Source organism: Abramis brama (assembly GCF_963993115.1).
Source record: "Abramis brama genome assembly, chromosome: 2".
In the NCBI taxonomy this organism is placed as follows: domain Eukaryota; kingdom Metazoa; phylum Chordata; class Actinopteri; order Cypriniformes; family Leuciscidae; genus Abramis; species Abramis brama.
The window spans coordinates 42,913,213-42,939,944 of record NC_139964.1 but is presented as its reverse complement, the minus strand read 5'-3'; the positions used below and the strand labels follow the sequence as shown (position 1 = coordinate 42,939,944).

General features: G+C 37.8%; 1 protein-coding gene across 1 annotated transcript; it reads left to right on the top strand.

The window, feature by feature from the left end:
• The first annotated feature begins 908 nt into the window (after positions 1-908).
• Positions 909-25,114, top strand: as3mt (arsenite methyltransferase). The gene is made up of 11 exons (XM_084103768.1): positions 909-1,046; positions 1,273-1,309; positions 1,960-2,087; positions 5,955-6,105; positions 13,809-13,945; positions 14,263-14,332; positions 14,552-14,633; positions 14,775-14,906; positions 19,192-19,334; positions 20,142-20,273; positions 24,609-25,114. Exons 1-11 carry the CDS (start codon positions 1,021-1,023, stop codon positions 24,711-24,713), a joined length of 1,143 nt encoding a protein of 380 aa, XP_083959894.1. The 5' UTR covers positions 909-1,020; the 3' UTR covers positions 24,714-25,114.
• The last annotated feature ends 1,618 nt before the right edge of the window (positions 25,115-26,732 follow it).

Below are 26,732 nucleotides of genomic sequence, written 5' to 3'. Positions count from 1 at the left end.
CTTAAACTTCACACTCAGTCAAATGCATTTTCACTAGCTGAAAAGTAGTGAGAAGCTCTTTGTTTCAAAAAAAACATTAAAAAGCTTTATTAACATTCTATTTCATCTTTTGTTACTACATTTGGAACTACATGTGAAATTGTCAAAAACTTGACACAAATTCAGATGCAACTTCGCTGCCTGGAATTATCAATGATAATTGAGAGATGGACAAATAAATGTTCCCCAAAAGCCTTTTGTGTCATATTTGACATTAACATGAAAAACATTATAAAATTAAAATTTTTAACATTATAAAATTATGTATGAATGATCAAGTAAACCAAGCTGCTTGTTCATCTTACATTAAGATTTCTGAGCAAAAAATACTTTACTTGATAAAAAAGGATGAACTATCAATCAGAGGACAGAATGCATGAAGATTATATTATGTACACAAGTTTTTCAGCAAAGTTTTGGTCGTAGTGGATAATTTATAGGCCCTAGACATTATACAGTAGGCTAATATATTGATAAATAAGCATTATACTTATTGTTCAACATTTTATAAAGAATGTTTAGTTTAAGTTATGAGGGAATACATTGTTTAAAAAGTTGGCCAAAATGTAACACGACGTATCCTGGGGGATACAAACATAAATAAATAAAATAATAATAATAATAATAATAAATGTCCTAATAAGATGGAAAATAGTAATAAATGAATTTTCTCATGATTGTGTCTTTGTTTTTTTTATACCCCTTTTAGGTTTAGTACCGGGTTAATATCGACTTTAGTGTAAATAAAACCATATCAGTCTTCTTAATCACATTATATTAATAATTTACTCGGGCACAGCATCATCATCATGACAGTCATCACTCTCCTGCTGCATGACCAAAGTCCATGCCAAAGTCCCTTTAAGACTGGTGGCTACCATAGACAGTAAAAGAAAGGCAACAGCATACTGCTCACTGATTGGCTGAACCTCTCAAACTACCGAAACCTAGAAAGACCAAAACACATTTTCGCATATAATCATGGCAGACGCACCTACAGTAGCCAGGTACGTTTTTTGTTAGGTTAACGTTACTCGAATATTGTGATTTGCAGTATCATTCAAGCTGGCAAAGTAGGCTATGAGCTTTCATTTTGTAATAACAATAACAAAATAGATATTACATAGCGACATAAAGTCTTTCCGAGTCGTCCAGTTTTGCTGTAGCATAAGCACAACATATTCTGTAACAAAGTAAATTAGTCTCAGTAAAGTTTCTTATTATTGTTCACAGTAACAAGGCTGCTACAAGTGTCTACAATGAGGTGAAGGTATGTATTTCTCCAAACGTTAAAAGACGAAACTCTGTTGTTGACTTTAAAGGGCTGTTAAACTAAATACAAATATTTTAAAAAATGTATGTACTGTATGTGTGTGTGTGTACTAGGGGAGGCGAACGTCGGTCCTGGAGTGCTACAGTCCTGCAGAGTTTTTCTCCAACTCTGATAAAAGCCCTTTAGACCATGGGATGGGCAACTTCGGTCCTGGAGGGCCACTGTCCTACAGACTAGAGTTTAGCTCCAACCCTGAAAAAATCACCTGCCTGTAATTTTCTAGTAATCCTGAGGACCTTGATTAGCTTGTTCAGGTGTGTTTGATTAGGGTTGAAGCTAAACTCTGTAGGACAGTGGCCCTCCAGGACCGAAGTTGCCCATCCCTGCCTTAGACCTTGATTATCTTGCTCAGGTGTGTTTGATGAGGGTTGAGCAAAGTTCTGCAGGACTGTGGCTCACTAGGACCAAAGTTTGACACCCATATATATATATATATATATGTGTGTGTGTGTGTGTGTGTGTGTGTGTGTGTGTGTGTATGTGTATGTGTATGTGTGTGTGTATGAATATATGTATGTGTATGTATGGGTGTATATATTTTGCATCTCACATCGCGGCCAATTGACACCTACTCACCATTAATACAGGAGTATTATGGAAAGACACTGAAGAAGATATCTGACCTGAAAAGCAATGCCTGTGTGCCATCTGCCAAGCCTATCCCTGCATATGTGAGAAAAGCGATAGCTGGGATCCATCCAGATGTCGCTGCAAAGTGAGGTTTACATGATAAATGTTGTGTTGATGCAATACAGGCTATATAAATATATATGTGTGTGTATATATATATTAATGTTTTTGAAAGAAGTTTCTTCTGCTCATCAAGCCTGCATTTATTTGATCAAAAATACAGAAAAAAAATGTAGTATTGTGATATATTATTACAATTTAAAATAATTGGTTTTCAATTTATTATACTTTAAATTATCATTTATTTCTGTGATGCAAAGCTGAATTTTCAGGATCATTACTCCAGTCTATCACATGATCCTTTAGAAATCATTCTAATATGATGATTCATTATCAAAGTTGGAAACAGTTCTGCTGCTTAATATTTTTTCATAACCTGTGATACTTTTTTAGGATACTTTAATGAATAAAAAGTAAAAAAATAAAAATAAAAAAAAGAAGCAATTTTTTTAAAAATAGAAATCTTTTGTAACAACAATATACACTACTGGACAGTAATATGGGGTCAGTATTTTTTTTCTTTCTTTTTTTGAAATAAATCAATACTTTTATTCAGCAAGGATGTGTTAAATTGATAAAAAGTGATAGTAAAGAAGATTTATTAGAAAATATTTTTTTATTTTGAATAAATGCAGTTCTTTTTAACCTTTTATTCATCAAATATGTTAGGCAGAAGAACTGTTTCCAACACTCATAATAAATCAGAATATTAGAATGATTTCTAAAGGGTCATGTGATAGACTGGATGTCACATGTGACACTGAAGACTGGAGTAATGATGCTGAAAATTCAGCTTTGCATCACAGGAATAAATTATTTTTTAAAGTATATTCAAATAGAAAACTATTATTTTAAGTTGTAATAATATTTCACAATATTACTGTTTTTTTTCTGTATTTTTGATCAAATAAACGTAGCCTTGATAAGCATTAGAGACTTCTTTCAAAAATATAAAAAAACGTAATGTTTCCAAACTTGTGACCTGTACTGTATATGTATACTTATTTTAGAATACTTATTTTAGAATACTTAAATACTTATTTTCCTCACTGTATATATATATATACAGTGAGGAAAATAAATATTTGAACACCCTGCTATTTTGCTAGTTCTCCCACTTGGAAATCATGGAGGGGTCTGAAATTGTCATCGTAGGTGCATGTCCACTGTGAGAGACATAATCTAAACAAAAAATCCAGAAATCACAATATATGATTTTTTAACTATTTATTTGCATGATACAGCTGCAAATAAGTATTTGAACACCTGTCTATCAGCTAGAATTCTGACCCTCAAAGACCTGTTAGTCTGCCTTTAAAATGTCCACCTCCACTCCATTTATTATCCTAAATTAGATGCACCTGTTTGAGGTCGTTAGCTGCATAAAGACACCTGTCCACACCATACAATCAGTAAGAATCCAACTACTAACATGGCCAAGACCAAAGAGCTGTCCAAAGACACTAGAGACAAAATTGTACACCTCCACAAGGCTGGAAAGGGCTACGGGGAAATTCCCAAGCAGCTTGGTGAAAAAAGGTCCACTGTTGGAGCAATCATTAGAAAATGGAAGAAGCTAAACATGACTGTCAATCTCCCTCGGACTGGGGCTCCATACAAGATCTCACCTCGTGGGGTCTCAATGATCCTAAGAAAGGTGAGAAATCAGCCCAGAACTACACGGGAGGAGCTGGTCAATGACCTGAAAAGAGCTGGGACCACCGTTTCCAAGGTTACTGTTGGTAATACACTAAGACGTCATGGTTTGAAATCATGCATGGCACGGAAGGTTCCCCTGCTTAAACCAGCACATGTCAAGGCCCGTCTTAAGTTTGCCAATGACCATTTGGATGATCCAGAGGAGTCATGGGATAAAGTCATGTGGTCAGATGAGACCAAAATAGAACTTTTTGGTCATAATTCCACTAAACGTGTTTGGAGGAAGAAGAATGATGAGTACCATCCCAAGAACACCATCCCTACTGTGAAGCATGGGGGTGGTAGCATCATGCTTTGGGGGTGTTTTTCTGCACATGGGACAGGGCGACTGCACTGTATTAAGGAGAGGATGACCGGGGCCATGTATTGCGAGATTTTGGGGAACAACCTCCTTCCCTCAGTTAGAGCATTGAAGATGGGTCGAGGCTGGGTCTTCCAACATGACAATGACCCGAAGCACACAGCCAGGATAACCAAGGAGTAGCTCTGTAAGAAGCATATCAAGGTTCTGGCGTGGCCTAGCCAGTCTCCAGACCTAAACCCAATAGAGAATCTTTGGAGGGAGCTCAAACTCCGTGTTTCTCAGCGACAGCCCAGAAACCTGACTGATCTAGAGAAGATCTGTGTGGAGGAGTGGTCCAAAATCCCTCCTGCAGTGTGTGCAAACCTGGTGAAAAACTACAGGAAACGTTTGACCGCTGTAATTGCAAACAAAGGCTACTGTACCAAATATTAACATTGATTTTCTCAGGTGTTCAAATACTTATTTGCAGCTGTATCATACAAATAAATAGTTAAAAAATCATACATTGTGATTTCTGGATTTTTTTTTGTTTAGATTATGTCTCTCACAGTGGACATGCACCTACGATGACAATTTCAGACCCCTCCATGATTTCCAAGTGGGAGAACTTGCAAAATAGCAGGGTGTTCAAATACTTATTTTCCTCACTGTATATATATATATATATATACAGTCAAACCAAAATTTATTCAGACACCTTGCTATCCTAACTTACATAAATTAACTATAGAGTCCTGCACCCACTAGTAAAACAAATATATAACAAAATGATATGTGGTGTCTGAATAATTAGTTTGACTGTATGTGTATATATATATGTGTGTGTGTGTGTATGTGTGTATATATATATACCTTTACCTTGGTGAAAACAGTAAAACATATATATATATATGTCACCTGTTTTCACCAAGGCTGGATTTGTTTGATCAAAAAAATTAGTAATATTATGAACTGTTATTCTAATTTAATGTAACTATTTTCTATTTTAATATATTTAATATGTGATTTATTCTTGTCATGGCTGAAGGATGAATTTTCAGCATCATTACTCCAGTCTTCAGTGTCACATGATCCATCAGAAATCATCATGAAATGCTGATTTGATGCTTAAGTAACATGTCTTCATATAATCAATGTTGAAAAGTTTTGTGCAAACCATGATACCTTTCTTTCAGGATTTTTGGATGATTAGAAAATTCAAAAGAACAGCATTTATTTGAAATGGAAATCTTTTGTAACATTTGTCTTTACACTAAAGTCACTTTTGATTGTATTTAAAACATTCTTAATATAAGTAGTCATTTCTTTCAAATGAACCCCTCCCCTCAAACTTTTAAATGGTAGTAGACTGTATATATAACACCTATTGATGAACTGGAAAGGTAATTGTACATTATAAGCATATTCCAGATTTTGAATGTTTGCTATTAAATAAAGCATTTAAATTTATTTTTAATGAATACCTACTTTATTAGTATGGAAGCCTGTTACCATATTAATAAAAAAAATATGAAAAATTATTTAAGTGGGCTTAATAGGGACACTTGATACAATGAAATAATTGTAACATATATATATATATATATATATATATATATATATATATATATATATATATATATATATATATATATATATATATATATGTGTTACAATTTCAAATACAAAGTCAAATACATTTTTTATATATATATATATATATATATATATATATATTTGACTGCTTATACCTTGTCTTATAACAGTTATACTACTTTATTCTGAGGATACTTCTGACGTTTTTTTGTTGTTGCATTTTTACATCAAGCCTTTCACCATGTTTCAATGCTTAGCCCTTGGTGGCAGTATAACTTGTTTCCGTCCTCTCAGGTACTATGGCTGTGGTCTGGTGGTCCCTGAGTGTCTGGAGGGCTTCAGGGTGCTTGATCTCGGCTGTGGGAGTGGACGGGATTGCTACATGCTCAGCCAGCTCGTAGGAGAGAAGGGACATGTCACAGGCATCGACATGACTGAAGATCAGGTCAATTCCCTGAAACTGCAGATTAGGGTTACAGGGTTTTGAATAATAATGTGCACAGTTAGTAAATAAGTAATTTTGTGCTTGTTTCATGTTTCAGTTCCTTTCAGTTTAAAAAACAAAACCTTTTTTAGTCTTCTCCAAACCAGTAATGAGATTAAAGGCCTGTTCGCACCAAGGACGATAACTATGATGATAAAGATATAGTTTTAAAAATCATTCTAAATAAAAGCATAAATAAGTAAAAGCATTGCAGAGTCCACACCACAACTATAATGACAATGGCACAGAGGAACGGTAACGATGGAGGACGTCAATGTCAAAAACACTGACAGCCAATCAGAATCCACCCTGCTTTAACTTAAAGAGCTCGAGCATTTAAAGCAGACGACAAAACTGTAGTGGTTGCCTATAATAAACGATTGTTGTGGACGCTAACAGTTATTGCCATATTGGTAACACTTTATAATTACGTTCAGTTGTAAGTCATTTATAAGTGGTTAGTTAAAGCTACACTGTGTAGGATTTTCTCCCATCTAGCGGTGAAATTGTTTATGACTACCAACTGAATATTACTTTCTAGCCCCTCCCATTCCGAGGGCATTTTAACTCCTACGGTGGCCATATTATTTAAAATCTGCCGGCAGTCGCGAGTAATCTCCCCCTCGCATTCGTCAAGGTGCCACTGAGTGTAAAAACGCAAAAGGCGAAGCTTGAATTTCCAGGTATGTCCCTCTTTGGCTAATGTATTTTCAAGATGGAGGCTGCCGCCATTCAAGCGACTCGCTCGTATGTATTCTAAATGGCAGATTCTACGCTTACGATAATACTTGATTAGTTGGTAGAAGTAATTACACATTAATGAGCACATACAGATGGTGCCCAACCAGAATGCCTATTACCGCCGCGCCAGCCGCCGCGGCGAAATCACCGCGGCGAAAATAAACCAGCCGCATTTCAAAGTCGTTCCCGAAATGACCGCCAGGTGGCGCAAAGGGACATTGTGCAAATCAGCAGCAATTGCCGTATTTTAAAATGTAAGTGGGTTGAATATAAAACCCTAAGCCTAATAGGCATATTTTTCATATATATAAATAGGCCTATAAGGCTACAACAGAATAGAACCAAAGATAGAATCAATTTTAGAACTGAAAAAATAGAATCAAAAGTTAAAAATAGAGACGATATTAGGAGCAATGACGCTGAATATTTTTACTATTCTATTGAGGAATTAGATAAATGAAGAGCTCTCGTGAGCGATACAATCGGATAGTAATTTATAGTGATTTCAAAAGCAGTCCTTAAAAAAAAAAAAACATGGAGTAGGCTAGTGTGGCATAATACGCGGAACGCGTTTTAGTTAAGATCCTGGTTTCAATGCCCTTAATCTATATTGGCTAGGCTACTGCTTTAAAAAAAATGTCACAACGCGTTTTGAGATTGTTTTGAATTAAACATTGAAGTTTAAAATTTAGTGTTTTGGCACACCAGGCCGAGTGGCGTTACACATTGTTCAAAAATCAGGTTTTATTCTGGCATGTTGAATTGGCGTTAGATTTTTTTTTTTAGATTTATTAGATTTAGATTTTAGATTTCGTTAGATTTATTTTTCTCATAACAGCTAAAATAACTTAATATATGCCTTGTCTTAATATGACCTACTTAATATAGGCAATAGCATATAATAGCCTATATAATAAATTAGCAAAACTTGGCCACTAAATATTTAATTTTCAATTATTTTAATTATCACAATTAAAGTTTTAATTTTATTAAATTGAACAAGCGCAACCATCAGCATTTAATCAAATATTCTAAAAGATGTATTATTAATAATAATGTTATTTCAACATAATATTTCGTTTTTTCGACATAATATGTGTGCGTGCAACAAGCAAGATGTGTATTTGTAAATCCGGTGATGCGTGCATTGATTTTTATCAATAAACTAGTGTTTTCTGACAGTGTCGACTGCAAAGATGAAGTTGACGATCGCCATATTTGTAGTGAACGCACCTAGAGAGAAATGCACATAAAGACATAATCAGAGAGTAGCCTTTTTATTTTCGTTTTGAATTATTTCGTTTGAAGACATTTCAAGCTTTGTGTATTTGATGTATTTCTCATGTCTGTGTGAGGCATACGCTGAGTTTCGTTAAGTTAGGAGGATGAGATGCGCTCCAGCTGACGTGCAATGCAAGTGACCGCGCGGGCGCCTCCATGATTAGTGTCTGTTATATTTGCTTCTCTTACTTATTAAATACAGGCAATTGGTTGATGAAAAATTGATTAAAATTAAGATACAATTTATAGAAAACGAAATTCACTTTAAAGAAAGGTTTTCTACTAAACAAAACTTAATGAAGTGGTCAAAATAATGTCTGACCCACTCCATATCCATCTCTCGATATAATGCATCCTATCTTACTCGTGCTGTTCACTTTTCATATTCAACATGGATGGAAAAAAATAACATTATAATATTTTAACAAATATGATACTTAATGAGATTATTTAATGGCTACAACAGTATAGTAGGCCTATAGACTCTATTTGTACAAATTGCTGCACATTAATTTAATTAAATGAAACCTTGTAACGAATTCACACTGTATAGGGTAGACTGTGTACAGTTGAGACACCTTATGTCTCACGCTATGCATTGTTCTAAAGCCAGGTTTTATTCTGGCATGTTGATAGTGTTCGACAAACGCGGCGGCGCGTTCATTTGAATGAAGAGCGCTTCTCGCTCGTGTGAGCGAACACACACTGGAACGTTAGGCCATGTCGCAACGAGTAAATCGTGGCCGAGTGGTTGAACTTACGTTACGATCATTTAGATGACACGGGTTCGAATCCCGATCTATCTTGGACTACTGATATTTTTATATTAGCCTATTAATGCATTTTATAGTCTATTGTTGATGCAGAGAGATTTGTCTAGTTCTAAAACATAGTTTTTTGCTTATAGCCTATTTACAAAATAAAATCACCATGCATTTCCATTTTACACTAAGGAACACATATTATACAATGACTTTACTTCTGTAGCCTATAAAAATTCCAATCGTAATTTCAAAAGCAGTTCTGTTAAAATATATGTATGACGTTTAAACGACAAACAATAAAATCAGAACCAGTATTTGCGTTCATGGTTCCAGTGGCAGTAATGCATCTGCGGCTTTTCAAAATGTCACAAAGCGTTTTGAGATTGTTTTGAATGAAATATTGAAGTTTATAATGAAGTGTTTTGGCACACCACGACGAGTGGCAAACTCTTTGTTTTGTTTTGCAAACTCAGCTAGCCTGTGGGGGGTTTGGAGAAGGCAATAGTTGCTTTATCGTGGGGGTGCAGGACAGAGGTGTTAATGTTCCGTCTTTCATATGGAGAGTGTCGGAGCCAGCCTGATGAGCAGGCAAAGGCAAAGTTCTTTTAAGGATTAATCTCAAAATCTCCAAAAGTCCATAGTCTATGTACAGTAGGCCCTATATCTTATTAAATTATATATTGTAGTTTTATTGATTGTATTTAAAGGTTTTCCACACACAATTTCAATTTAGCAGATACAGAGCTCTTTAATTCGCGACCCACCTTGTTTTATTGTAAGGTGAATTCAGCAAGGCATGTTGTATCTTTGAAGGAACAAAAGCTATTTGTTACAGTTTTTTCTTTCGTGATTTGTGTGGATGACACACAGCGACATATACAGTATTATCAGCTGTATGGTGTTTTTTTACGCTGAAATGCTTAATTTCGAGAAAGACCCGCCGCGCGCAGTGAGGGAGACCAAACTTACTAAAAAAATATCCAGCGCGAGAGAGGCAAAGAAAAACGCCTGTTCTTAATTTATGTTGCTTTGAACTATTTTCGTTTTGTACCGTTTTAATTTTTTAATTTAGCTGCAATTTCTTTGACAATAGAAATTTAAAATGTTGCAAGAATAAGATTGTGTTTCTTATTTTGCATCACAAAGGGAATAAACTCTATCGATGCAACCCTGTTTAAATAAATAAACTGTTCCGACACTTTATTCATACCTTGAAATGTGCGATGGGTTTTCAAACTTAATTAATTTTCTTTTTCTTTTACATTTTCATTGTTTATTTTTTAATTGAAAGCAATACTGTATTGAAAGTATTTTTCTGATTTGTTCGATCTGTTTTGAAAAATGTCTTCTCAATCTCGTGAATGATTCACACACACACACAAAAAATAATTTAGCAGATTAAAGAGTGCTTCATCATCTTAATTTTCTGGTGCAATCGGCTGACAGTCTTCCTTCATCAGATGTGTCGTCTTTGCAGCGGCTCAACTGGAATGTAGCAAATTTATGTTGTAAATTGATAATTAAACAAGATGATTGACTTTAATAAACAGATGCATATTTAAGCATCAAGAATGGAAAGACATAAACACTGTCGGCTACACTGAGATTCGATCTCAGATCGTTTGAAGCTCTGAGAGGCTATTGTTAATGCATTGACCACAGAGCTATCGTCTGAATAGCCTAGGTCTACTATTTTCTCTGTTTTAAAAGTTTGTTATATTCTTTTTTTATTTGCTTATGTTTTTTAACATTGGCAATTTACTGTCTCGAAATTATGTGTCGAAAAAATTATAAAAAAAAAGTGTTTTTACAAGACCTTGTGCTGTTTATTTATTTATTATTATTATTATTATTATGCAGATGTTAATTCAGCCATTCTGTTGGATAAAAATTGTCCCTAATGTAAAATGGAAATGAATGGTAATTTTATTTTATAAATATAAAATATTTAATATAGGCTATAGGAGAAAAAAAACAATATGGTGTAGCAATATTTTAGAACTATCAAATCTCTCTGCATTAATAATAAAAAAGTAGCCCATGTTTGTTCGGGATTAGAACCCGTTTTTTTTACAAGATCTTGCGTCATGTTTTTTTTATTATTTTTAAAAAAAAATAAACATATAGGAAACTTACCTTTTAAAATGCCGCAGTTGCTGCTGTTTTGTTTAGCCTAATGACTAAGTCATTTCGCGAACGACTTTGAAATTCGACTGGTTTATTTTTGCTGCGGCAGTAATAGGCATTGTGGTTGATTATTTATTAAAGAATTCAATTGATAATCATAACAACATGTAAGCCTATTTAATTCTGAATATAACAAAGAATGCTTAAACCGACTAACATCGGTTAGTAACTGCAAGTCCTGAAAATGTTTTAATTTTACGGTAAATTATTTTAATTTATTTCACTGTTATGTTTCAGTTAATAAATCTACAAACACATTAAAATAACACGAAGTAAATGACAAGTAACCTATTGACATAGCCTTTCTAAATTATAGAAAAACTGGGCACACAATGTTAACGTGTGTCTACTTTGTTTAAATTTAATGAATTTGAATTCGTTTAACCACAATATTTATCTTGAATTTATCTGTGACCTCAGCTCAGATTACTGCCGCGGCAGATTACGTCATAAAGAGAATAAACTGACACTTTTCAAAGTCTGTGATTACAGCGCCACTCAGCGGTAAAAGGCAGCAAATACACATCCCAATTTTACCGCCGCGGGAACGGCGGCGGTAAAAGTCTCATTCTGGTTGGGCACCATCTGTATCATTTTGAAAGAACAAAGTGTTTTTTGCTAAGAATCAACTTAAAAAATTACACAGTCTAGCTTTAATGATGAACTAATCATTTACAAAACATTCCTAAATGGGGGTGTTCGGTTCGTACAATTGATTGGTTGGGTCCTTACATGCGCTTCGTGAGGCACACTAGCACACACACGCAAGGTCTCTCGCTCCCTCTCTCTACATGTACTTCCCCTCGGTAGACATAGAATCCACAGCTAGATCAATGAGAAACCCTATGATTACAACGACCATCATTTGAAGTGTCACACAGTTCTGAAATTATCGTACATTATAGGATTTTTTCCATTATTGATCGTACATCGTACAGAGGTCAAAATTATCGTACAAATACGATAATTATCGTACATCTGGCAACACTGCATTCCGTGTTTCCCCATCCACTCCTCGGCAACCAACGAGAGGAACGTCTGAACCTCGTCCACTGACCACGATTCAGCCATTTCTTTTTTTGAAGTTTATAAGTTTTTTTTTTTTTAAAGCAAATACTTTTAAAACAGGCGCTACAGCGTTGGCTGTTGTCTACTGGCTATTTAAATCTAGCGGGTTTAGTGTCTCGTGTCGTAAATACAATGACGCTGGTAGTGATGATTCTGTCTGACCAATCAGTGATCTGCAGTGTTTTCACGTCACATTTTAGTATCGGTACGGTACGCTTGGAACCTCAACAGAGGTGGTACCATTTAAAGCGAGCCGAAGCGAGCCGTACCGTACCGTACCATGCAGTGGAAATGCGCCATAAGTGAGCCGTACCGAACCGAGCCGTACCGTACCATGCAGTGGAAAAACGCCACATGTGTTTCAGAGAAGACAGCTGTCTATACCCTCACCAGTCAGCACTTACACTGCAGTACACAGTACAGTGTTAAACACCTGTTATAGATGATGTGTAAACGCATGAATAAATCATTTACAACACTTTCTGCATCCCCTAATCTAAAGTGTAAACTATTCATCACTAGTAAATGTATTACACTTCATTCGTAGATTACCACTTCAAGAATCAAAAAGGCATAAGATCTACGAATGTTATCTACGAATGATGTGTAATAATTAACATATCACTTATTAATCATTTATGAACGCATAGTGATGTTTCGTAAATAATTAGTTATTTTAGTTAATTAAAACATACATAAAATGTTAGTATATCACTTGCTAATCATTTATGAATGTAAATGATTAGTTCATCATTAACTAACCACTTACAAATGACTTACAACTGAACGTTATTATAAAGTGTTACCGTTATATTTATTAACTTTATAGTTATCGTTTTATGTGTGAACAGGCCTTAATAGTGTTTAAGTATTTTAATAGATAAAGGCCCGGTTTCACAGACAGGGTTTAGATTAAGCCAGGATTCGGCCTTAGTTTAATTAGGACATTTAAGTAGCTTTTATAAACATGCCTTAGAAAAAAACATAACTGGTGTGCATCTTGAGACAAAACAATGGCATTGACATTTTTTAAAGTCCCCCTGTGGTGAAAATCAAGCTTTTAATGTTGTTTATATGTCTATGTGGTGTTTTAATATGCTTTAAAACAAACCATGTTCAAATTTATAAGTCAGCACCATTGCTGAGCATTTTCTTCTTAAAACTGCAGTGAACCAAAGAGAGTCTCAAAAACTTTGAAATCGCTGGTGTTTCTGACATCACAAACTACCTTGTTAACGAGTCAACATGTGATTGTCAACGAGTGAATCTCTGAGCTGGTGTGAGTGAGTGGAGGTGGGGCTAATTTGCATATTCATAGAATGCGTATACTAAATGAGGCAAGTGTGTAGAGTTACATTCAAGCTACTTTAAGGCATGAATAATTTTTTTTCAAGCAAAAATCATTTAAATGTAATCAAAGATGAGTTTTAAGGGATACAATTATTGACTACAGGGGGACTTTAAGATATGTCAGTGCAAGTTGCTTTCAGTTAAAACAGCTCAAACATGCATTTTATCCTGGGACTAGCTTAAGCCTTGTCTGTGAAACCGGGGGTGACAGTCTTAATAAAAAATAAAAAACAGTATATGTGAACTACACTTTTTTTTTTTTTTTTTTTGCAGCTTGAGGTGGCCCAGAAGTACATTGACTACCACATGCAAAGATTTGGTTACAAAAAGCCAAATGTGAATTTTGTTTGTGGTTACATTGAGGCCTTGGCTGAAGCAGGTCTAGAGGAGAAATCATATGATATCATCATGTAAGCTTTCAAAGTTTCAAAATAGTAGCCTTAAAGTCACCATAAAATGGAAGTTGCGGTTGTATTTTCATCCCTATTGTGGAGTATATCCGAGTGGCACATGAGGGCACATGAATTAAAAAAAAGAGATTCATAATAAATACTAAAACAAACAGATGTGTCCTTTTTGATTTCATGGTGACTTTAACATAAAGAAAAAAGTTTTCTTTTCTGACGTGAGACTATTCTCTTCAACAGGTTTCAGTCTGTTCAGTTTCCACTACTAGCTTGCATAAACAGCCAATTAATTGGCGGTTTTCGTTCTTTTCTTTCAAAAGATCAAACTGTGTGGTGAACCTGTCCCCAGATAAAACCAGTGTCCTGAGAGAGGCTTACCGTGTACTAAAGGTAACTCTATTTCATACTCGCACCAGTGATTTGAGTCATTTCAGAATTCAATTATTTAATTTTTCAGTTATATTTTTCCCCCATCCCTGACACTTGGATACTATACTAATTATAACAGCTATACAAAGCATTAATTTGAATATTTGAAATAACATTGGACATTTTTGTATATTTAGCTCATTAACAAACAAAAAGGATTTTAAATTTCTTTGTTTTTAGGATGGAGGGGAATTGTACTTCAGTGATGTTTATAGTGATGCTAGAATCCCAGAAGACCTCAAGGCCAACAACGTGTTATGGGGTAAGAAAAGACATTGATCCTAATTAGCCTATTTTCTTTCTAATTGTTACAAGGTATAGTTTAACTTTAGTTGTGCCACTGTGTTAAACATAACAAATAAAACCTGACACTGATATAAGCTTATTTGCATATGTTGATCAGGTGAGTGCCTGAGTGGAGCATTGTGGTGGGAAGACCTGATCCGACTGGCTGAAGAGGTTGGGTTCTGCAAACCCAGACTGGTTACTGCTAGTATCATCACTGTGGGCAACAAGGAACTAGAGAAACTTCTTGGTGAGACATTAAAATGGTGAAATGTGCCACCTTGTAATGGTAATCAAAAATTAATTGGCTCAAGTCTGTTCTGCAAAAAAACCAAAAACGAATAGACATTTTGCCAAAAACTTCTTTTGTGTTCCACAGAGGTAAGAAAATCATACAGTTTAGAACGACATTAGTACATTTTCATTTTTGAATGAACTGTCCCTTTAAGGCTCAATCACAGCCATGCTGATCTTCAGTTCAACAACACTCTTACTCGTGTGATATTGGTTAAGGCAGCAATCTAGAGGAAATTATTACTCTTTTACCACAGTTACCACATATGTATTGCATGTGTTAATACCAAGACATTTTTATTAGGTTTTCGTGCCACAAACATTCTTGTGTGTAGAAATATTAAGTTCTACTATTAAGTGATATTCACAACTGCTGTACATTTCTTTACCAAGCTTAAAATTAAATATAAAGTATATATATATACATACTGATGCATTAAACATTTTTGATGATTTGTAGTAATGCTGAACATGTTGGAGGCCCCTCCTTGAACTGCCACCTTAACGTGGTGGAGGGGTTTGAGTACCCAAATGACCCTAGGAGCTATGTTGTCCGGGGCTATATGCCCCTGGTAGGGTCTCCCAAGGCAAACAGGTCCTAGGCGACAGGTCAGACTAAGAGCGGTTCAAAAAACCCTTATGAGAAAAAATAAATCAAGGACCGTGACGTCGCCCGGTATGGCGCAGCCGGGGCTCCACCCTGGAGCCAGGCCCGGGGTTGGGGCTTGTATGTGAGCGCCTGGTGGCCGGGCCTTCCCCCACGGGGTCCGGCCGGGCTCAGCCCGAAGGAGCGACGTGGGGGCCGCCTTCCCGTGGGCTCACCACCTGCAGGAGGGACCGTAAGGGGCCGGTGCTGAGAGGATCAGGCAGCAGTCGAAGGCGGGGGCCTCGACAACCCGATCCCTGGACACGGAAGCTAGCTCTAGGGACGTGGAATGTCACCTCGCTGGCGGGGAAGGAGCCTGAGATTGTGCGTGAGGTTCCGACTAGAGATAGTCGGGATCACCTCTACGCACGGCTTGGGCTCTGGAACCACACTCCTCGAGAGAGGATGGACTCTTCACCACTCTGGAGTTGCCCATGGTGAAAGGCGGTGGGCTGGTGTGGTTTTGCTTATAGTCCCCCAGCTCAGCCGCCATGTGTTGGAGTTTACCCCGGTGAACGAGAGGGTCGTTTCCCTGCGCCTACGGTCCGGGGATAGGTCTCTCACTGTCGTGTGTGCCTACGGGCCAAACGGCAGTGCAGAGTACCCAGCCTTCTTGGGGTCTCTGGAAGGGGTGCTGGAAAGTGCTCCGACTGGGGACTCCGTCGTTCTACTGGGAGACTTCAATGCGCACGTGGGCGGCGACAGTGACACCTGGAGGGGCGTGATTGGGAGGAACGGCCCCCCTGATCTGAACCCGAGCGGTGTTCAGTTATTGGACTTCTGTGCTAGTTACAGTTTGTCCATAACGAACACCATGTTCAAGCATAAGGGTGTCCATCAGGGCTCCGGTGCCTGTCGAGGCGGCAATCCCCGAACCCGGTGGTGGACACCGGAAGTAAGGGATGCCGTCAAGCTGAAGAAGGAGTCCTATCGGGCCTGGTTGGCTTGTGGGACTCCTAAGGCAGCTGACGGGTACCAGCAGGCCAAGCGAACTGCAGCCCGGGTGGTTGTGGAGGCAAAAACTCGGGCCTGGGAGGAGTTCGGTGAGGCCATGGACAAGGACTATCGGCTGGCCTCGAAGAGATTCTGGCAAACCGTCCGGCGCCTCAGGAGAGGGAAGCAGTGCCCTACCAATGCTGTTTACAGTAGAGGTGGGGAGCTGTTGACCTCAACTGGGGATATCATTGGACGGTGGAAGGAATACTTTGAGGATCTCCTCAATCCCGCCGTCACGTCTTCCATTGAGGAAGCAAAAGCTAAGGGCTCAGAGGTGGACTCGTCCATCACCCAAGCTGAAGTCACCGAGGTAGTCAAGAAACTCCTCGGTGGCAAGGCACCGGGGGTGGATGAGATCCGCCCTGAGTACCTCAAGTCTCTGGATGTTGTGGGGCTGTCTTGGCTGACACGCCTCTGCAGCATCGCGTGGCGGTCGGGGACAGTGCCTCTGGGATGGCAGACCGGGGTGGTGGTCCCTCTTTTTAAGAAGGGGGACCGGAGGGTGTGTTCCAACTATAGGGGGATCACACTTCTCAGCCTCCCTGGGAAGGTCTATGCCAGGGTACTGGAGAGGAGAATACGGCCGATAGTAGAACCTCGGATTCAGGAGGAACAGTGTGGTTTTCGTCCAGGCCGTGGAACACTGGACCAGCTCTATACCCTCTACAGGGTGCTGGAGGGTTCATGGGAGTTTGCCCAACCAGTCCACATGTGTTTTGTGGATTTGGAGAAGGCATTCGACTGTGTCCCTCGCGGCGGCCTGTGGAGGGTGCTCCGGGAGTATGGGGTCCGGGGTCCTTTACTAAGGGCTGTCCGGTCCCTGTACGACCGAAGCAGGAGCTTGGTTCGCATTGCCGGCAGTAAGTCAGACTTGTTCCCGGTGCATGTTGGACTCCGGCAGGGCTGCCCTTTGTCGCCGGTTCTGTTCATAATTTTTATGGACAGAATTTCTAGGCGCAGCCAGGGGCCGGAGGGTGTCCGGTTTGGTGACAACACGATTTCGTCTCTGCTCTTTGCAGATGATGTTGTCGTGTTGGCTTCATCAAACCAGGACCTTCAGCATGCACTGGGACTGTTTGCAGCCGAGTGTGAAGCGGCTGGGATGAGAATCAGCACCTCCAAATCCGAGGCCATGGTCCTCAGTCGGAAAAGGGTGGCTTGCCCACTTCAGGTTGGTGGAGAGTTCCTGCCTCAAGTGGAAGAGTTTAAGTATCTTGGGGTTTTGTTCACGAGTGAGGGAAGGATGGAACGGGAGATTGACAGACGGATCGGTGCAGCTTCTGCAGTAATGCGGTCGATGTACCGGTCTGTCGTGGTGAAGAAAGAGCTGATCCGCAAGGCGAAACTCTCGATTTACCGGTCAATCTACGTTCCTACTCTCACCTATGGTCATGAGCTTTGGGTCATGACCGAAAGGACAAGATCCCGGATACAGGCGGCCGAAATGAGCTTTCTCCGCAGGGTGGCTGGACGATCCCTTAGAGATGGTGAGAAGCTTGGTCACTCGGGAGGAGCTCAGAGTAGAGCCGCTCCTCCTCCACATCGAGAGGGGTCAGCTGAGGTGGCTCGGGCATCTGTTCCGGATGCCTCCTGGACACCTTCCCGGGAAGGTGTTCCGGGCGCGTCCCACTGGGAGGAGACCCCGGGGAAGACCTAGGACACGCTGGAGAGACTATGTCTCCCGGCTGGCCTGGGAACGCCTCAGTGTCCTCCCGGAAGAGCTGGAAGAAGTGTCTAGGGAGAGGGAAGTCTGGGCATCTCTGCTTAGACTGCTGCCCCCGCGACCCGGCCCCGGATAAGCGGGAGAAGATGGATGGATGTTGGAGGAAAAAAGTTGTTTAAAAATTGCGTTAGTGCATAATGCATCATAACAAAGATGAATGAGAATAAACTTGTTCTCTTTGCCTTTGCAACCATCTATCAGCTCAGAGAGCACAAATGGCAGTCTATCTGGGTACACACACACACACACACACACACACACACACACACACAGACGTTCCCGTAACACACATGTGTGTGTTTTCATGTTTTATTGGGACTTTACATACACAATTATTGTTATACTGTACAAACTGTATATTATATTCCCTTACATCTACCCCTAAACCTACCTATCACAAAAAACTTTCTGAATTTTAAATATTCAAGAAACATCACTTAGTATGATTTATTAGCTGTTTAACTCATAGGGACCAAACATTTTTTCGTATATTGCCATCATTGTGGGGACATTTTATCCCCATATTGTAGGGTTTATCAGGATGCACACAACACAGCACAACACCACACCCCCCACACACACACAATTAATTGTCAAACATGCAGCACACAATCTCAGACACATTCCAAATTCCAAGCATAATTTTGTTTCTATTGTCCCAGTACATGCTCAGAGAAAAAATTGCAATTTCCATCTTGCTGACACTTGATTACAGTAGTAGACAGGAGGCTGATCATCTGATCTCTTGTCTCCCATTGGTAGTCATTACATTAAGTCATTCTGCATTTGCATAAAGTTAAACATTTGTCATCTTTGTCACATTTATGAAATGTTAAGATATTTATAGTTTCATTTTGAATTGTAAAATTTGTTTAGGTGACTACAAATTTGTGTCTGCCACATACCGGCTCTTCAAGTTACCAAAAGGTTCAGAGAAGAGGTCCTGTCTGGTCATGTACAATGGAGACATTACAGGTGTGGAGGAAAGCTTCGAGTTTGATGCCCAGTTTACCTTTAAGGTATGTAGTTGCATCCAGTTCATCAGAATTGAACTACTTATTCACCAGAGCTCATAATGCATATCAGATCCTGCACATTCTTTCTCTTCTTTGTCCCATTAGTAAATATTAATATTTTGGAATAAATTAACAGTAATGTTAATGTGGATTAGTTGTTTGAATCTTGACAATATGTCACTATCATGTTGTTTGGAAAATAAGTGTCATGTAAGTGTGAGCTTAAAAAAATATCTTAACTATTTCTTATATTCCTAGATTTTACTTTGTTGGTCATATGGTAATAATATATGAAAATGATACGCATATAAATGCTACACATGTCATTATTTAAGTTAAATGTGTTGCATAAAAACCTTGACATTTTACCATTCAAAAGTTTCGGTTCAGTAGAATTTTTTTTCATAGAAATGAATAGTTATGCAGCAAGGATGAATTTAATGATTATTCAGCAAGGATAAATTGAATAATTAAACACAAAAGTGGCAGTAAAGGCATTTATAATATTGCAAAAATAAATATATTTAAAATAATATACATTAATAAGAATAAATGTTTCCTGAGCAGCAAATCAGCATATTATAAGGATTTCTGAAGGATCATGTGACACTGAAGCAGGAATAAGTTACATTTTAAAATAGTTATTTTAAATACTAATAATATTTCACAATATTACAGTATTCACAATAATATTGCCGTAGTGAGCATAAGCTGCTTCTTAATAAACCAAACATTTTACTGATCTTAAACTTTGAAAGACTTGTATTTTGTGAACAATCATAATCAGGACAATTCTGGGTCTTTGTCTAGGTTGATAAAGTGATGGAGGTGGATGGTGATGTGGCCAGCCTCTTGAGTAACTCCAGATTTGCTGAAGAATTCACATTTCAGCCTAAGGAGGTGAACACCTCCAGCTCTGGAGGATGCTGGGACAAACCCAAGGTAATTGACTCATTTCCTACCATGCCTCATTTTCTTGGCCTCCATTTATCAGCAATGCACTTATAGTACATCACACCCATACCTGTCAACACTTCGCGTTTTCCCCGGGAGTCTCCCGTATTTCACACCCATCTCCCGCCCCCCTCCCGTTTTGTCATTTCTCCCATGAAACCCCCGTAATTTGTATGCCCAAACGTCGTTATATGAATAATCACATCGATATATTATCCAAGGTTGCCCAGGTATGAAACCCATCCTACTCGTGCAATCAACACATTATACAAATTTCAACCCATTTGTGAGCTCAACCTGCAACTCAGTTGACGTGCGCAGATCGACGCGGGAAGTTGAATAAGCGTCACTGGTAGAAATGGGAAGAGAAGACTCTGTGGTAAATATTTAACGCAATTAACGCAACATCCGTTTTTTCTGTCCGTTCTGTCCGTTTTTTCTGTCCGTTTTCATCCGTTACATTATATGATGCGCTCTTATTCTTGCAAATGCTTTTAAACCATTCAAGCAAAGACAAATTGAGCGCCAGAATCGAGTTCTCTTTCGGCTTGAAGTTGTTCGAACAATTATGCCAAAATGTCCATTTTGTCGAGTATCCTCATAAGAGCAGACTGAGCACTCTTAAATGAGTTAAATAAAGTCTTAAATGAACGTAAAGAGTTGTGAGAGAATGAGGCGCGTGTGAGATCCTGTCAGCAGCGGCTGCTCTTAAAGGGACAGCAGCCAATGAAGCTTTCTGTCAGTAAAGTTAATCAAAGAACAAAGGGAACAGAGAAAAACACTCACTGCTCTTGACTAAAGAACTTTTGTAACTTTAATAAGGATTAATCTATATATAATTTAACATTTATGCAGTGCTGCAAACTGTTTAATAACTTTATTCAATTTCTGTATATTTCCTACCTTTTAGACAAATATTTAAAATATACTGTCTTTGTCTTTGTTGTCTACATTAATTTGGAGATTAAATGTGAAATTATTACATTATAAAATATATTAAAAACATTCGTTTTTTTTTAATGGCAATTCATCGTGAGTAATCGCAGAAAAAAATGTGTGATTAATCTAGTTAATTTTTTTGCAATCAATAAAAATACATCTTTAATAAGTCTTATCTTTAATAAGAATAAGTCTTATTCATGTTTATTTTTATTGAATATTATGTATTTATTTATGTTAATATCTGCGCAGTTAATGTGTATTTAGCCTGCCTCTGTCATCCAAAATCGAAGAACGAACTGGTGTGACATAATTTCAAACAAAATCAGGCCAAAGCGAACTTTCCAGGAAAGTTTGCTCCAGCTGGTAAACGCCTTCAAACTACAAACGGCTGTGGCGATTACATAATTGGTAGGTGTGTGCTGAGGGTTTGTCTTATTTGACATTAAAATCTGCTGCGAATGTTACAGACACATTTTTTTTCGTGTTTAATACAGTAAAGCTACTTGCTTTAAAGGGTCATGAAATAATACCAATTGAGGTATTATTGAAATATCTAAATTTTAATAATGAGTGCTTATTTAACAAAAGGCAAGTAAAACGGTCAGGGTTCTATCGCAGGGTTCTATCGCTTCAACACTCTGAAGCGATAGAACAGTCCTCGGGCTGCATCACTCGCAAGACACTGCATAGGTGAACAAGGCCGAAGTCCACCATTCTCCAGTTCTCAAAGCTCTCTCTTGCTACACACACATAGTTTAGATGTGTCCGTGGTTACAACCAACCAACCGCCCGCAGCCAGAGTCTAGCCCTGGCAGCATCACGGGGAAGATGCACTGGAACTTTTACATTTACATTTACATTTACATTTAGTCATTTAGCAGATGCTTTTATCCAAAGTGACTTACAAATGAGGACTAAATTAAGCGAGTCATCATGAGGAGGCAAAAACAACGCAAGAAGTGCTCAAAATACAAAGTTCAGGCATTATTCAGAGCATAAGCCCGATAAGTGAGGTTTTAAAGGGAAGGGGAAGGGTTTTTTTAAAAAAAAATTATGAGGTTAAGTGCTCACGGAAGAGATGGGTTTTCAGCTGTCTTTTGAATGTTGTCAGAGATTCTGCATTCCGGATGCGGGTGGGGAGATCATTCCACCAGCATGGAACTGTGAATGAGAATGTTCTGGAAAGTGATTTTTTGGCTCTCTGTGATGGAACCACGAGACGTCGCTCTTTGACCGATCGTAGGCTTCTGGTAGGGATGTAGACTCGTAGGAGTGAGTGAAAGTAGGAGGGAGCTGAGCCTGTGACAGATCTGTAAGCAAGCGTCAATGCCTTGAACTTGATGCGAGCAGAGAGAGGTAGCCAGTGCAGAGAGATGAACAGAGGAGTGACGTGGGCCCTCTTGGGCTCGTTGAAGACAAGACGAGCTGCAGCGTTCTGGATCATTTGCAGAGGTTTAGTTGCACATGATGGAAGTCCAGCCAGAAGAGCATTGCAGTAGTCAAGCCTAGAAATGACCAGGGCCTGGACGAGAAGTTGTGTTGCTCAGTTAGGAAAGGCCTGATCTTCCTGATGTTGTGCAGTGCAAACCTGCATGATCGAGCTGTCTTTGAAATGTGATCTGTGAAGACAGATCCAGGAGAATGAGGACTGAAGATTTGGAAACTGCTTTTGCGATCCGTAGGGCTTCACCACGAAAGCAAACACCACGAAAACACTTTTGCACCACGAAAACAAACACTTGCGTCCCATCATGATTGCCACTCTCATCTACTACGCGATATCACAGTTTGACATGTCTGTCATTGGAAAGATCCACGTGGTGTCATGAATAATTAAGAGGAAGTGTATTCTCATTGGATAAGAAAACTCAGTCTCATGAATAATTATGAGACACCGATGAGTCATCAAAGCTAAAACTTAAAAAATCTAACACATGGTAACATTGTCTTCAATGATGTTCAACATACATACCTCTGTTAAAATCTCAGAAAATTTGGTTTAGGGTTTCATGAGCCTTTAAAGAAATCTATTGTATAAAGTGCCAAATTGCAGAGCTGGTGCAAACATATCTACTTCGCTATGATCAGATGCTTTCTTATCTGCTGTATTCTCACCGCTGTCATTTTTGCTGCATGTTTTTGTTATTGAGAGGAAAGCGAGCAACACATATTCTTCTAAATCGTGCTCTCAGCAGTGTGGGTGGCGTCAAATATTTGCTAACAGTGTAATGCTGAAAAGTAATTCAAACTTCTTTTTACCCTTAAGAAAAGAAAAAAACTTTTGCCGTGAGTATTTCTGGACTTTCAGTTGCTCTATACACAAGGTCACCCATCTGTACCACAAAGCCTTGAACACAGAGGAATGTCCGCCCTTCCAAACAAAGAATGCCGTCTTATCAGTGCTGGTGGTGATTCGGTCTTTGCAAACACAAAAAAGGACCAGAATCGACTTACAACAACACGCAAGGTGGTCATCCTCCAGGCAGTTTAATGATCACTGTTGGTGCCTGGATCAGATTTACTCCATTCTTAGAAATCCTGATTTAAACATTTAACTAAATGTACTGTATGTTTGACCATTATTTTGGTTTCATTCATAAAAGATCTAAAAGTTTCTTAAACCTCTAAAGAGCTAAAAAGGTTTCTGCCATGCTTCAGTGGATTTTTACTTTCACACAGAAAGCCTAAAATATAATCTCATTGCCAAATATCAGAGATATATGTCATACATATGTCAAGTGCGTTATAATTCAAATCTTTTTTTAATATTGTAAACCAAAACAAGATTTACATTGTAATAAGGCATGGGTATGTTCTTTGCCCACTGTAAAAAAATAAAATAAAAAAAGATCAATAAGTAATGGGAATGTTTTTTTTACACTTGCTTTGACACATCAAAATAAGTTAAGCAATTTTTATAAGTAATGCAAGATTCATCTCATTGTTTTTAAGTGAGTTTAATGCAATTTAAGTTGAAATTACTTAAACATCCAAGTTGATTGTACTTAAACATTAAAGGCAGCAATTTTTTTTATCTTTTTAAACAGTGTATTAGCTCTATTTTGTTTTAGTGTTGGTTTTGTCTGATTTGAAAGTGCAATAAGGAAGTGTTGCACCCAGATTGATGCTGTTTCTGTTGTTTTAGACCCAGAGTTTTCAAACTTCTTGATGCTCTATAGCCCCCCAAATGTGATTTTGTTATATATTTTCAAGTATAAACCTGAAGAGGTATATACAGTATAGTTTTTAAAACACATTTTACACATCATTTTTCTCTGAACTTTTCCCTCTGTGTCGAGTACTTTGGAACCAATGAGCTATACATAATGATTAATGCAAATACTGTACTTCCAACCACTGAGAATGTTCCTCTCTCTTCAGGCAGTGTCAATGAATCCCTTTGAACTGGTCCAGCAGTTGGCCAGTGCGAGTGTAACTGCTTCCACTGGGGGGTGCTGTGCAGGCCAGGAATCATGCTGCAACTGAATCTAATTTAAAATCAGTTTTGTTTTGTCTTGTTTATGATTTGAAAAGAACAAATTATTGGTTGTAATTTTTAACTGTAATTTTGTAAAAAATAATAATAATATGTTCATAATATAATATTTCTCATAATTTGTGAAAAGGTAACAAAAAACGAGGACAATGATCAGTATAGTGTAATGTTTTTCATGCATTTTTAATCATATTGATTAATGTATAAGCAATATCATGTACATCACACAAGTCTATATAGTTGCATAATCTTAAGCATTCACCTGCCAGATTTAATCTTTATTGTATCTTTATTGTATTGCCAGATATAATCTAACTGAAAACTCATGGTTTATTGAACTTTTGTAATAAAATCACTTTTTCCACTGCTGTAATAAAAATGTTTGAGCTGACTGCCTGGCTATTACTATCAGCTGGAGAATATTCATGGTCTCTCAAATGAAAATCAAAAATTTAATTCAAATCTAGCCCCCATGCCTTAAATTTTCAGGTGAGAAGGGGGAACACGTCAACCCTTTGCTGTGAATTTGAGGTTATAGAACTTAAAGAATCTTGTACAGAATTCCATTGTAGATTAAAAAGTTTTTCCAACATAGTTTTAAAAATTCTCTCTAATTTACTGAATATGTAAAGTTTCACCACCTGTGAAGATTTTTAGGATTGTGAAATGGTTCATAATCAATCAACTCTCCTTTGGTCTGGATTGATCTCTGGCCCTGATAATGATAAAATGCACACTGTACGGAGATCTGAGTCCATGATTATTTTTACATCCTTTCATAGGTTTTGCACCTCTTGCATTTCTTAAGATCTCTCTAATCCCTGTCTTATCTATATAAGGTAAATAGTTACCTATTATAAGTTTTTGAGTAATCACTGAATCGTTGTTCAAAATGTCTGCATTGTGGTGGTGTTTCTCCAACTGTGAGAACTTTTGTCTCAGGGGTTTATAACTAATGTTTTTCAACTTTTTTTTGCTTCTCTTCAAATGATTTTTGTGTAGATTTTATTGTTTCACCCTTGTCCCAGACACAAACTTTCAAACCAACATAAAGATATGAATTATTGTAAGATCTGTGGTGCAGCTGTGCACATGTTCCGGATATATGGGTCTCCGAGAGCCCAACCTGGGACATGCTGTGATCCCACTTCCCCTCTTACCCATACTTTCCTGTCTACACTTTTCTATTTATTTTTTATTTATTTACTTTTTTTAAGGAAATAACCCCCTAAAATATAGGAGATGGTAATACTTTCATAAATGTAACAATCATACAACAATTTCATTTGATGTTAAACAAATGATGCTGTTCCTCACTGTGGCATAATTTCCAGCACAACCAACAATTTTGTATACATTTGTTTTTTTATTTTGTATAAAATATATAGGCCTATATTTTGTATTCCTCCCAAGTACTTAGGGGGAAAAAGTGAAGATGTTTTTTGAGATGATCTAAGAAAAACCAAGGCAAATATCTGTTTTAGATTTATTTTATTTCAGGCAATTTAATTTACTTTAAGATATGTCATTTATTTTTAAAAACGTTTAAAATGTAATTCCCACCACTGTCATTTCAGCACTATCTGACACAATTTAATTTAATTTTCCTTTTGTAAAATTATTAAGACATAATTCTCTTGTGATGCCAAATTACTGTTGGACATTGTAAATAGACTGTAAATTAAACAGTCTAGTGAGTGTGATATGAATGTATCAGTCCACAGGTTGTCCCTATAGGCTGTCCATAAAGTCTACTGTTGAAGAAACTCTCTAAAATCTTGTTTAGGTATTTATTACATTTCCTGAGTGTATCTTGGCATTATTCAAAAATGCTGTCACCAAATATCCCTCTCAAAACACCAAAAAACAGTCACGAGGAAACTTCTGTATGTGCTCGTTTGCATTAAGTGCGACTGTTTACGGAGCTCATTGGCTGTTTCAGCAGCGAAGGCCCCGCCCAACGTCCAGTTGCGCCACCGGATTGGCTGCCCAGGTCGCCTGTCACCGAG